We start from the raw sequence: 12,584 nt of genomic DNA, 5'->3' as shown, positions 1-12,584 counted from the left end.
CGCACCGTCGCACCGTCGCGTCGTCGAGAAAGTCGCGATTCCACTCGGCATTAACGAAGTTGCAGCGAACACATCGGATGCGTGGTAACGATCTCACGGCACCATGAAATAACGAACCGCGTGTGCATGCTACCGGTAATTCCATTCCGTTTAAACCGTACTGTGATTAAACGTTACCGTTTCGATGCAAAGAGGATAAAGATAGACTATCGGGCAAAGCTACGACGAGCGGTTAATCTCCAACGTGCATCTCGCGACCGATCGCATTCGCGTGTCTGAATTTCGTGTCTCTGGCTACTAGCTTCCATCTATCCGCGCGCGATAATACCTCGCTAAAAAGCAACTAGTTTCGCGTGCGATCGCACATCGATGGCTGCTTAACAACCTGTCTACCACTTTGATCCCTTCAAATCTAGAACGTTGCGCACGGTACGCGTTAAACTCGCGATCGAATCCATCTCTTATCCCGTCGATCCATCGATCCAAGTAGACGAGATAAACGCAAAAGCGAAACGAAGGAGCAGTGTTTTACGACTGGCATTCCTCCAAATGAGAGATTTTAACGAAAAGTACGGCAGACTAAAGACATTGGCGTACATCGCATCTTGGCACAATCCGTTCCGAGTTTTCGTTACTTCGCCCGGGTATTTCGACGATATCGCTACCTTAATTTTACGGTTCGTTTAAAAACCGACTTTGTTCGATGCACTTGCATTGTCCATGTTGCCCTTCGCTTGCCGTTTTAAACTCGTTGAAAGAGGAAACGACGCGTAGGAAAAAATTAATAAAGTTGCGCCAGAGATCGAAAAACGAAATATCTGAATTGCCTGTTAAGCCGGCAATTTAAGCCCGATGAAACCGAACCCAACCAAGAATACACTCTCATTGGATCCGTGCTAAATTATGTTCCACAATGGCGTTCAACCTCTTCCTACTTGATACACCGTACGCTCGAGGACACGCAATCATTAGAAATTACAAATTAGCGAGTAATGAAGCGAGAAATAATGCTGTTGCGAGTCTGTCCGTGTACGATGTACATTCTATTTACGTATTCGCTGTAAAAACTTCCGTGATTAATGTTTCAGAGGAAATTACAGTTAGGATAATAGGATAGCTTCCGACGTGATAGGTAGTTGGCGCAAACGAAGCTGCGCGTATCTAATATATCATGTCGCTAATTAGATACATTGTTATCGTTATACGCGGTCGAGCCATTGATCGCGAATCATTAAAAAAAAAACAACACATCCAGGGGTTATTTAAATTACAAAATTAATATTCATACGCGCGAATTTTATGGGGTTTTTATGCGCGCTGCTAAATGCGACGGTGGAGCCATCTGCCGTTCGTGGAAAGTAAACTGTCCGAGAAAAGCATATACCGTTTGAGCTTCCAAATGAATCTCCATTGATAATCGACGCAGTTGAGTATATTTTTTTCTCAAGCAAAAAGCCGATAACTTTTATCGCTTATACTTTACCGTCGACTAAATATCTCGCCGGTGACTTTATCGCGATTTTATTACTAAACGCAGGATAGACCTGACATCGAATAGCAGTCCGTGTCTCATTGGTTCTGAAATACCGACCTTGAAAAAATCAGAGTGTTTTACACGCCCTCTACGATTTATAACGTTGCGTCGCGACCATTGTAATTACGTATATCAAAGAGCAGAGATACAACTCCGTTAAATAAACTTCATCGAATTCATTTATTCGAACGTGAAATATCACTGTATGAACTAGAAATCGCAAGTACATAGTAAAGACTATGTACCGAGGCTATGTAAAAGTCTAAAGCTGTTTACGAACGCTAACTATATGAAAATTTACAATTTAGAAGAAAAAGGGATGGGATATTATACGTGTACGATATTTTACGGGATAATATGTCTTCTTTCGTTGGTTTCCCAATGGTATCCGAAACACACTCAAACCGCGAAAAATTTTCAAAAATTCTACCACGTACAGTTTTAATTCACAGCAGATAAAGCCGGAAATCGTTTCGTGATTATTAGCTCGTCTTTATTAGCAGGTAACGACCATTACAATTTAACGACAAAATTAATTGATAATTGACTCAAAGTTAAATGTTAATGCAAACAACCTCAGACAATCCCTTCGTCAAAGCACATTGTCGAAAGTGCGAAAGCAACGTTCAAAACTTGTTGCTTCGGTTCCAAAATTTGCCTGTCGCGAAATTTCTTCTTGCACATAAAATTTCATACATTTTTGTACGGCGGAATTGAACTTTAATATCTCTATATGTATATTTTAAATTAATACTCAAATTGAAAAATGAATGGCAAACAATTAAGTCCACTGAAACAATGCCATCGGAGAACAGAAGCTGTTGCAATTTCTTTTTGTGAATATATATTTTTAATACGAATTCCGAATTTACGAACACACCTTCGATCACAAATATTCAAATTAATCGTTAATATAATATCGTTTTTACCAGTTGATATCATTACCAATATTCTTAATACAAAATTTGTTAATTTCATGTAATTAATATAAAAGAAAAAAAACGCGACGTGCAAGAAGACCTATCCTGAACTAATAAATAATACACAGGAAAAGAAAATGTTGCTACTCACAAGTATAGTAAATACCCGCGGTTACTATGCTCGCAAAAAATTCTACGTAATACAACCAGTCACCCGTGTCGATTCGGACCTTTCGTCCTACGACATGATTGAGTGACCGGAGGAACAAAAATGCATGCGACTCACGATAAGATGCGAGGAACGTAGTCATCGATGCTGTGATAGCCCAGGGGAAATCGTCGTGAAGACCGCCATCGAGGAGGAGCCATGCAATTCCATCATGGAAAAAACTGTAACAATGCATGGAATATCATGATTTACTCTTAAATATGACGTTAATTAATTGGAAAATTTGAAGTAGCGTAAGATTAATCTCTATTAAAATTTCAATGACGATATTTAAATCCGGAATAGCAAATTGAAATACAAGGACTACAATTAAACAAAGTACAGATTACAAAATTACTTACATTCTTAGCTTTTGAAGCCCCACTTGGTCCCTTTTAGGAAACAGGAGACAGAGAAAGGAACGATAAACCTTTAACAAAATATGACTTATTATACATATATAAATAATATATCCGCGAATAAAATATTTTCAGAACTAAGTGACGATTGACCGAAAAACTTGAGATAACGTAATATGAAACTCTATGAAAACTTTGAACTTTAATAATAATAGAATGATTAAATTGATAGTAAACTCTAATTACTTCAACAATTCAAACTCTGACATTAAATTTTTAAGTCAAACTTGTTTTTTCATACTAAATTATTCAAGTAGAATAATCAAAGGAATAAAATTAATTGGAATGCGATATGCAAAGATTCTTACATGCTTAGTTTCGAAGCATCGCTGCGTCCTTTCCGAAGCACAAGAAAAAGCAGAAGTTACGAAAAACTGAAACAAAACGTGTGAAACATTATAATTTGTTCTTACAAATATATCCTTCATTGTTTAAGGAGTTTAAGCTAATGAGAAATAAAACTCTACTCAAAATTTCTAAACTCTAATCTCCGTTCGAAATTTTAATAATAACAAAAATTGAAATCCTGTTAAAATCCAATTACTATAAAAATAGGAACGCTAAAGTAACAATTTTTAACCTAGGAATGTTGATAACCTAATCGTTTGCGAAGCATGGTAAATGCGGCGTCCATTTCGTATCAGTTCGAATTATCGATTATTAATCGTCTATGGCGTCTGTGATGTGAACCCCTATTCTTTCAGTCCCGTGACCGGCCAATAACCTATACAAAAGAAAACCAAAGCAATCTCAAATAAATGTATAACAAAATCAATACAATTTACAATAACAGAACAAATTATAGTGAGATAAAGCAATAATAAAATCCAAAATCTGCCTCAAAGCACGGTAATGTGATAATTTTATCGATAATTTTAACTATCAGAAATACAGCCAAGAATAAATGTATAATAAACCAATAATTTACAATATTAAGGCTAGTTATAACGGAATAAAGTAATAATAAGGCCCAAATTCTGGCTTCAAGACCGGTAATATAGGCTATCGTTGACTGTAACCTGTCAAATACGCGATCAACGATGAAAGTAAAAGAAGATTTCGGATACTACTTAATTTTACTAAAATTATTATCAATAAGCGGTTAAATACGAACGTACTATTTGTATGAAGCAGATAGAAGTGTAGAAATGTTGATAAAGTCGAAATGGAAGTACTTATAAGGACAGAGTAACGCTCGACGAGACAAATTTTCGCTCCAAACACTTTCAAGAGTACGTCACCCCGCGACACGTTTCTCCGCGAAACTACGACTTCCCAATATTTCGCACCAATAGGAACGCTCGATTCGAAGTGACAATATATTGCGCCAATAGAAACGCACAATTTCATTTGACAATATTCTGCGCCAATAGCCACGCTCGATTTGACTTCGCGATACATTGCGCAAATAGGAGCGCACAATTTTCGTATATACAAGCGCGCGCAAACTTGGTGTATTCAAACAGTGAAATTGATGAAATTGAGGAATAGGAAATAAGATTATGTTCTTAATGAAAAGCTTTTATCTGTTACACGAGTAAAGTTGTTATTATTACATAAAATGTGGTATGTTACTACTTATTATTACATGAAAATCGGGAAAATTGTTCTATCTTGCTTTATAAGTGTCTTTATTAAAGACAAATGTAATCCTTAAAAATTGTTAATAATTAGTAGTTTAGAATAGTCCTGGAGAATCGATAGCGAAACTGTCATAAAAAGAGAAACTTCTTTAATTGAAAATAATTTATCATTGTTTACTTTGCTATTAATCGATGTTTAGGTCATAAAATTTGTATTTTATAATACAAGAGAGAAATTTCTACTATTGCCTTATACGTGTCATCGTTTAAAAATATAGTAAACGAATAATTTCTCTTTCTTAGGCAACTTACAACTAGCTTCGTTATTGCATGATTTCGTCATTCTTATGCTTGTCTATCTCGGATAGAATAGTAGATCTGAACTTTTCCATAGAATTGTACAATTAAATACGTTCTTGTCTATATCAATGTGTAACCATACAGGACAGATCCCTAATTTTATAGGTTCTTGTACATGCTAATGTCAATTGAACTCAGCACTTGACCGCATGGTGCAGCACCTGTACCTTGAAACAACTAGATCTACGGGCGTGAGCATTCTCATTTCCTTTCCGATGGAAGCATTAAAAAGAGAAAAAATTGAGAATCAATGATCTTTTTATTGCTAACGATATTGTCATTATCGACAACGGTAATGTTCAACATCTATATAAATCTCTACGGTTTTTGAAGCTTACGTTATTACATGCTGATATCGAATATTCCACGAGAATTACAAAATATTAAGCTATATTTTCAAATAAAGATATAGACAGTCGAATAATATCAATCTATATTTAAATAAATAATTGTATCCTATAGCATATTACAAAATCATAGTCTAACCGTATTTCCTATTCAAATTCATTTGAAATTCAATCACCGACATTATCCCATTATATTTTCAAAAATGCAAATGATATTCGTTGTATTAATGAATTATTTATCCCGCGTAATACGTAACAATAAATTTATAACGTCGTTCGAACATTATGATGTCAATTAAGAACACATTAAATATATGTACTTACTACATCGAAATTTTGAACTGTAGCGAAATAGATCGACATTACGCAGGAAATCGTTCAACTTGACCATTTACTGGCGATGAAACACGATCCAATAAGCCGCCAATTCGTAATTTCACAAATACAGAAAGTACGAAATAAACAGAAACGTTACTCTTGTTTGGCGCCATTTTGCGAAAACATACGAATAAAATTTCAATCTACAGTAGCATACTACAGGCTTTATTTTGTCGTTGCACCTCAATTTATTAACGACTTTCTTAGAAATACATGGAATAGGATAACTACGAACAAAGGGACAATAAAATATCGCTGAATTTATCGGTAGACGAAACGTTAGAAAAATTTTCCCAAAATTTGTCCGACGCGTACAGTTAGGCGATTGGAATCGTAGATACGGTAGTGAAGACGATGGACGCGCCTGCGCATTGTCGCGCTCGCTTGCCACTACAATGTCGGACGTCGAGCGTTCGGTAGTAAGACGGTCTCTTGCGTTTTTCGCGATTTCCTAAGTGAAATTTCGCGGCCGTGTCGTTTCTATTCGTAACCGATATTATAATATGATCGTGTAACCGATCGTCTACGACGAACCGCCGTTAGAAGCATCGTAGCTTGTGCCAGTCGGAAAGATGGGTGAGTAAAAGGCGGAAACCAAGTGGTGAATGCCGGCTAGCTTTTCTCTCTCTCCGCGGCTTCGCTATTCTCGGCGAACGTGTGTGCGTGGCTCGTGTGCTTCCCGTTGCCAAAGAGTTGGAAACCGTGTGCGTGCGGGGTACGCCCCTGCATCGTGCGGTTTCCTTCTGATTTTCACGGTCTTTTCCTCGTGATGAAGACGTCGAATGTTTTCTGAAAGGATCGTATCTCTAAACTCACTCGGGGGGCTATAAATAGGTGGATCCATCGGTTTGACGTTTCCTAGGGTGAGCCCCCCCTCCGACGTTTGTACCTCCACCGACTGTTTCTCCTGTTCATTTTGTTTTCCCGCTATTTGAGAGTGACCTGCATTCTCGAGTGGTGCTGGCTCGTATCCGATCTTCATCTAGGGTTGCCACCTTTACAGCGATTTTCACGGGAAAGTCCACTTCTCTTTTCTCCTAGTCACGCTTTTTTCCACGAGCTTCATTGATTTAACAGAGGCAGAAAAACAAAGTAACGCATCGCGTGCTATTCAGCCTTTTCAACGTGCCATAACTGTTGCGTAATCCCGCGCGTTTAGAATACAAATGTTAATTTCTACAATCCCCGGTCTCTTCGACGCCCAATATACACGAGAGTTTCTCGCAAAATACATGGAATTGTTTCAAGGAAATAATCTATAGCGTCGTTGGTTCGCATAAGACTTTTCGACTCTGCTATTGTCGTGAATCTAGCATATATATATAATAGGCAAGTGGAGATTGTTTTTTTCCAAACGACATAAAAGCATTCTTTTCGTTGATCGTCTGAAGCGTAAAATATGGACTCGAGTCGAATTCTGTCCGTAGTCCGTGTGCGCGTAGCAGCTATTGCAGGACAGAATCTGAGGACGCCACGCTCGTAAATTTGCTCACGCAATTATGCGTTCTACCCACGCAACCGTACCTCGCACGATGTGCCGTGTGTGCGCTTCAATGCCTATGCAACGTCGAGAGGAGTAACGACGTACTGCAACGCGAATTTCACGAGCTACAGTACTGCATTCTGCGACAAAGGCTACGCTACTGCCCATTATTTTTTTCTCGTCTTTCATTTTACTTCGATGCTACTCTATTCGGTTTCACTTTCTCGATATATTTAAATACACTGATTTCAATTTATTCGATCGTCTACTACGTAAACGGGTCAACGAGAGGGAGGCTTATCGTTCGTTAAACATCGAATTGAATATCAATCCTGCACATACGAGACAAATATAGCGGCGCGCTTAATGAATCGTCCCGCTTTTTCTAAAGTAATATGTAGCGTGGCGTCGTGCGCGTCCATTGCCTTTAAATATTGACTTTCCTCGAGTATAATCGCCATATTATCTGTGCCGCAGGAAATTACACTCGCCATTAACGTGCTTAAATTTTGTCGCATACTTGGCATATTTCGACGTCGTTACGTAGCTATCTTTATCGCGTACTATATATCCTACGTATAGCGCACCGTCGAGAATATAGCGTATAATTAGAAATAATTCACGTTCAGATCGATGTTCGTATGGAACGACTTGGGTCGATCACCCTGAATTAGTCGGTCCTTTTCGCAGAAATCGAGCTACGTTTCATCTCGCGCCTATTCCAACCAAGTTTTAAATAATACGCCGATCCACGAGTAGTATTGATTTTTCTTTTCTTTCGCGTCCCTTGTATATTGACATACATTTGGTACAAGGGTCCTATCCGTGGAGAATGTCGTTAACTCCGTTGCCGGCTTTCGGTGAAACTGCAAGCGCTGCAGATCGATACCCGCCCCCTCGTGCCCGATTCACGCTGCGCCAGTAACCGGAAGGGACAATCCCGTCGAGCGAAATGCATCGAAATTGGCGTGGTCGTGCACCCTTTTTAACGCAAGCGGTACACGCTGTGCATACGGTGGATCTTGCACGAACGACCACTGAAAATCTGAATGCGTCAGAACCGTGGTGCCACGTGGAGTCGCGCAACTCTTGGAATCTTATCGCGGGACCGTAATAAACGGTAAATAATCGACGAGGAAGTGGTTAAACGCGAACAAGTTGATCGAAACTACGGAATTAAGCCGTTTTTATACCGAGATTACGTTCTTGTTGAGAAACCTGATTCGAGCAAGTATGGCTGCAACAATGTTTCTATCCGAAGAAAGAGACAGATCTTTGCCGCTGCGGTTACGCGAGTTACGTGTCGGGTGCGTTCGAGGGAATCTAATTTATACAGGGTGACCCGATTTTAACGATTCCCATAAATCCTGTAGATAGTTTAGGAATTGCGAATAAAAGGAAAGCAACGTCTTAGGAAATGTAGTATCTCGCCAGGCTTTGTCCTCGGGCTTTGTTCCAACAGAAAGTCGGAGATTCAAAAGGATTTCATCTACCTCGGATAAAGGGCATTCACCCAAATCGATATTCTACCTACCTCTAGTCGTATTCCGGAAAGGTTACTGGTAGGTGGAGGTCCTTCGAGGAAGTCACCGGAGTGGATATAACGTAACTCCTTGATTACACAAGCCGTGAATTGCGACGAGATATTGTTTATTATCCCATAAGCAGATACGGTTACGTCTGAATATTAATTCGTCACGTTCGTCTGCGATTCTCCTTGTTGCCCACGGGCAAGTTGTAGGAAAAAATACGTGTTCTTTTTCTACAAGCATCTATATATTATGCTGTATTAAAATTTCGCGCTAAATTCCTAGAGTATATATTTCCTCTTTATCGAGAAGTCGCTAATAACCGTTGCAAGCTACTAGAATCTCCGACACGAGCAAAATCGATGTTAAATGTCAGGGCACACGGCCGAGGCTAGCTGGAAGCAACCGTTGAAAAAGCAGGAGAAAGCAGGAGTGTATACGTCGAAGCGAGAACAAACGAAAGTTGTCTTCCGAAGCTCGATTCTCTACTCTCGCTGCATCGATCGATTAAAGATGCCGATTAAAATGTATAAATTCGTAATACGTGTATTCGAATAGATACGTGCATTTTTAAGCCGCGGCTTGATCAACCGGTCGAATTGCGAACAAATCGAGAAAAATAGTTTATCGCGTACGAACGAGCTACGAACCAGTTAGCACGAGATGCGAATGCTGCTCGGTTTGCGGATGGTTAACGCGTATCGAATTCGCGAAACGCGGAAAGAAAGAAAATCACGCGAGTCTCTGACTTGCTATTTAATTGTCTTATCGTGGAAACGAGTTGAGCGTGACAAAATGGTAACGCACGAAGGACTTAAGTCTTCTTAAACGGATTGACGTTTTTTACGCTCTTCTATACGATCTTCTCGCGCGTTGTTTAGCCTGTTGAAAGCATTATAAAGTCGATGAGATAACGGAGACGTTATTGAGTAGAGACTTCCGACGTCTCGCTTTTTCGCGAAGACAAGTGCACGCGCGATAACGTATCGAACGACGATCAGAGTTACGAATGGAAAAAATGATGGCGGTGTAAGGACGGTCGTCGGAAGCGCGGTCTTTCGATAACGACTGGACACCAGGTAAGAAAGGAGGTTTAAAAAGCCGCTACGCGACTCGGTCACGCAGGTATCGACACTCGACGCGCATCACGCTCTGCCGTCTTATTTTTCTCTCTCGTTTCGCGTTTCTTCGATTCGTTGCACGATACCAGTCGTCACGCATTCCTGATCCGCGCCCTGATCGATCACGCCCCGCTCATCTTTCATCCACGCGCTTCGTTCTTTCTCTCTCTTTTTACTCTATTAACAGAATCGTTGTACGTTCAAGGCGTTTGTCTCCTCGCGAAAATTCCTTAGATCTGTCATTATGTTATAGTTACATGTATATCGTTACGTATATTACAGATTCGTAGACGATTCAAAAGGCGACAGAGAGAATTTTCTAAGCGTAGTTTGAAATTCACGGTATATGAATATAGACAGGTAGTATCCTCCCACCTTTCATAACGGTCCTTGTTACGTCCGGTGACTCTTTATATAAACCAGAATCCATCCCTCGGTCAAGACTGCAATCAGCCTTGCAAATAGAATTAGTCCGTCATAATCTTAAGAAACTGTCATAAAAGTAAGAGCTTCTACTTTACTATCGATGCCCTTAAGTACTATACAAACATCTTCGAGTCGAAACGTTCCTCAGGATTATCGTTCGATCAGGTAGAAAATGGGGAAAGCAGGTTTTTGGGATAGCCAACACAACCCTATTGCATTTTCATCTTTTGACCTGTCGCTATCTCCGTTGGTTTTCCGTTCATTGATCGGTCATCGTCCTAACTTGTTACCTGCACTTCGCTGAGAATACATCTACACGCACCACGCCTAACAACTTATATCTACGGGGTTGTTAAAATAAACTGTATATTTTAATCTGTTAACTGAGTGTTATCGTGAATTCAATCGCCTGTATTGTCCTAACCGAAATAGGCGATCGACCGAATCGTGGCGAACAGTCTCGTTGCATCGAGACACCCTGTATTTATGTATCGCTCTATAAATGAATGTACAGTGTACACGCGTGGCGCGTGCGGGAACGTACACAGGTGTTCGATGACTATAATCAAGCATCGCAAGCTGTTTCAGTTTACAAGCGAAACGTACTTCGTCGTCGAAGTACCGAACCTTTTCTTTTATGACTAATCCGTTAATTTTAATCGTTTGAACGATCGATGAACGTAGTGCGTCGAACGATCGTCGTCGAATATAGAACGCAAAAATCGAAAAAGACATTTAACGGATATATGTACATCTAAATCCTGTATTTCCAATCGTCATTGCGTAAATTTTATATTTGATCGCGAGGTATTTATTAATAACGTGTATACGTGCCTGTAACGCATACCAGTACTATCTGAAAGCAGATAAGCCCCGGTCGGTATAGAATTCCCTCTTGTTGCATATACATCTGGTAATGTAATAACACGGTCGCGTAATTGATTTCGAGATAAAACACGGTCGTATCGTGCGCGAGCTATGGCCAGCTATTCGGATCTCGTTTTCATCCTTGATCGAGTTTCTTCTCCAAAATGGAGATCCATCGACCGAAAGGTTAAAAATTGGGCCCATCAAAGCGACCGAATTATCGTGGAATTTCGTTCGTCTTAACCAACTATCGAGAATCCACAACTTTATCGTCTGACAATGAACATTCGTCGTGTATGGCAGCTGATTGCCGATGGTCGAAATTGCACGTACAAGTTTCTGCTTGTTTTTCTCGGCAAAGAAGGGTAAATAGAAATTTATGCAAGCTCTCTTGCGTGTTCGTTCGTTGGTCCTCGACCTAATGACACCGCTCCCCGCGCCGCCCGTATAGTTCTGTCGTTACCATACGTGACTCGATGCTGCAAATAGTACCGAGAAACGTGAATGAGAACTGCAAAGTAAGATTATCATATTTTCCAGTCCTACCGTTAATTATTTCAAGAGGACGCGACGCTGGTTATTATTCCGCTGCTATGCTAGCACGTAGGATTTCTTTTCCCTGATACGCCGCGTATTTTGATGACCCTCGCATGTAGACATCGTGTAGACTCGTTGCTTCCTCGGCAGTCGAAAAGGCGATTAGGATTGCCACGCTCTTTTTAAGCGTTTGATCACAGCGTCGTCGTAATCGTATCCGTTATCCTCGTTTACCCCTTAAACGCGATAATTGCCCACCCGTACATGGAGCTATGGCAAGTTATTTTAAGGAAAAAAACGAAATAGCGACGCGCGATGCAAGATACTCCGGTTTTGAAATAATCCGCGAGGTATCGCCCGATTAAATATACCTGCACGCTGACTGGAAACAGCTCGCGTTCCATTAATAAGCCTTCCATTGCAAATAATCAGCGCTTTGGTGCTCGCGGATGATTTTACATTTCGTACTTCCGCCGCTATGCGATATCGAATGTTATTTCGTAGCATCTACTTAAGGCAATACGAACAGAGGCATCCGATCCTCCGTTAAAAGGGATCTTTGCTTTTAAATCATTTTCTTAGAAACGCGTCGACAGGCAAGAAAGACAAGAAACATGGAAACACCACCGAATTACGTAACAGTCGCCAGGTTTCGTCGGTCTTCGAGCGCAAAGACTTCCATTTACGGCTGGACGCACGAATTAATCGTGGCGAGATGGACGCGTCGATACACAGATATTTTCGGCGTGGATCGAGCAGCCGAGATCGTCGATGTGCACGCGTGCAATCACGGCGGAGGGACGGCCGTGAAAAGTAAACGTCAGTCTTGCCGCAGTCGGTTGACAATCGGAACTCGACGCACGAATCTCAGC

The 12,584-nt window shown here is 40.5% G+C and overlaps 3 protein-coding genes across 3 annotated transcripts in view; 1 reads left to right on the top strand and 2 right to left on the bottom strand.

Annotated features, from left to right (window-relative positions):
• Positions 1 to 2,384: 2,384 nt before the first annotated feature.
• LOC112212915 lies at positions 2,385 to 3,509 on the bottom strand. Its single transcript, XM_033320950.1, has 3 exons — positions 3,390 to 3,509; positions 3,025 to 3,092; positions 2,385 to 2,844 (listed from the first exon to the last, which is right to left on the bottom strand). The coding sequence occupies exons 1-3, from the start codon at positions 3,507 to 3,509 to the stop codon at positions 2,598 to 2,600; spliced, it is 435 nt and encodes a 144-aa protein (XP_033176841.1). The 3' UTR covers positions 2,385 to 2,597.
• Positions 3,510 to 3,657: 148 nt separating this feature from the next.
• LOC117151709 lies at positions 3,658 to 4,519 on the bottom strand. The gene is made up of 2 exons (XM_033320917.1): positions 4,200 to 4,519; positions 3,658 to 3,805 (listed from the first exon to the last, which is right to left on the bottom strand). The coding sequence occupies exons 1-2, from the start codon at positions 4,480 to 4,482 to the stop codon at positions 3,774 to 3,776; spliced, it is 315 nt and encodes a 104-aa protein (XP_033176808.1). The 5' UTR covers positions 4,483 to 4,519; the 3' UTR covers positions 3,658 to 3,773.
• A 1,621-nt stretch (positions 4,520 to 6,140) lies between these two features.
• Positions 6,141 to 12,584, top strand: part of LOC100740827 (actin-binding LIM protein 2) — a 33,016-nt gene continuing 26,572 nt past the window's right edge. Inside the window, exon 1 of the mRNA XM_012386099.3 lies at positions 6,141 to 6,325. Within this exon, the coding sequence (XP_012241522.1) occupies positions 6,322 to 6,325 (4 nt within the window). The 5' untranslated portion in view covers positions 6,141 to 6,321. The remainder of the gene's footprint in view (positions 6,326 to 12,584) is intronic.

The sequence above is a fragment of the Bombus impatiens genome, unplaced genomic scaffold, assembly GCF_000188095.3.
Source record: "Bombus impatiens unplaced genomic scaffold, BIMP_2.2 scf_0377, whole genome shotgun sequence".
Classification (NCBI taxonomy): Eukaryota; Metazoa; Arthropoda; class Insecta; order Hymenoptera; family Apidae; genus Bombus; species Bombus impatiens.
The sequence above is the reverse complement of the archived record's forward strand: the minus strand, read 5'-3'. Positions and strand labels throughout refer to the sequence as shown.

Bases quoted from the DNA above. Each gene is read 5' to 3' on its own strand.
- LOC117151709 (XM_033320917.1), bottom strand. From the start codon at position 4,482: ATGTATCGCGAAGTCAAATCGAGCGTGGCTATTGGCGCAGAATATTGT. The intron at 3,806-4,199 runs GTACGTTCGTAT...TCTTTTGTATAG, and splicing joins CTATCTGCTTCATACAAATA to GTTATTGGCCGGTCACGGGA.
- LOC112212915 (XM_033320950.1), bottom strand. From the start codon at position 3,509: ATGAAGGATATATTTGTAAGAACAAATTATAATGTTTCACACGTTTTG. The intron at 3,093-3,389 runs GTAAGAATCTTT...ATTTTGTTAAAG, and splicing joins GATGCTTCGAAACTAAGCAT to GTTTATCGTTCCTTTCTCTG. The intron at 2,845-3,024 runs GTAAGTAATTTT...GCATTGTTACAG, and splicing joins GGGCTTCAAAAGCTAAGAAT to TTTTTTCCATGATGGAATTG.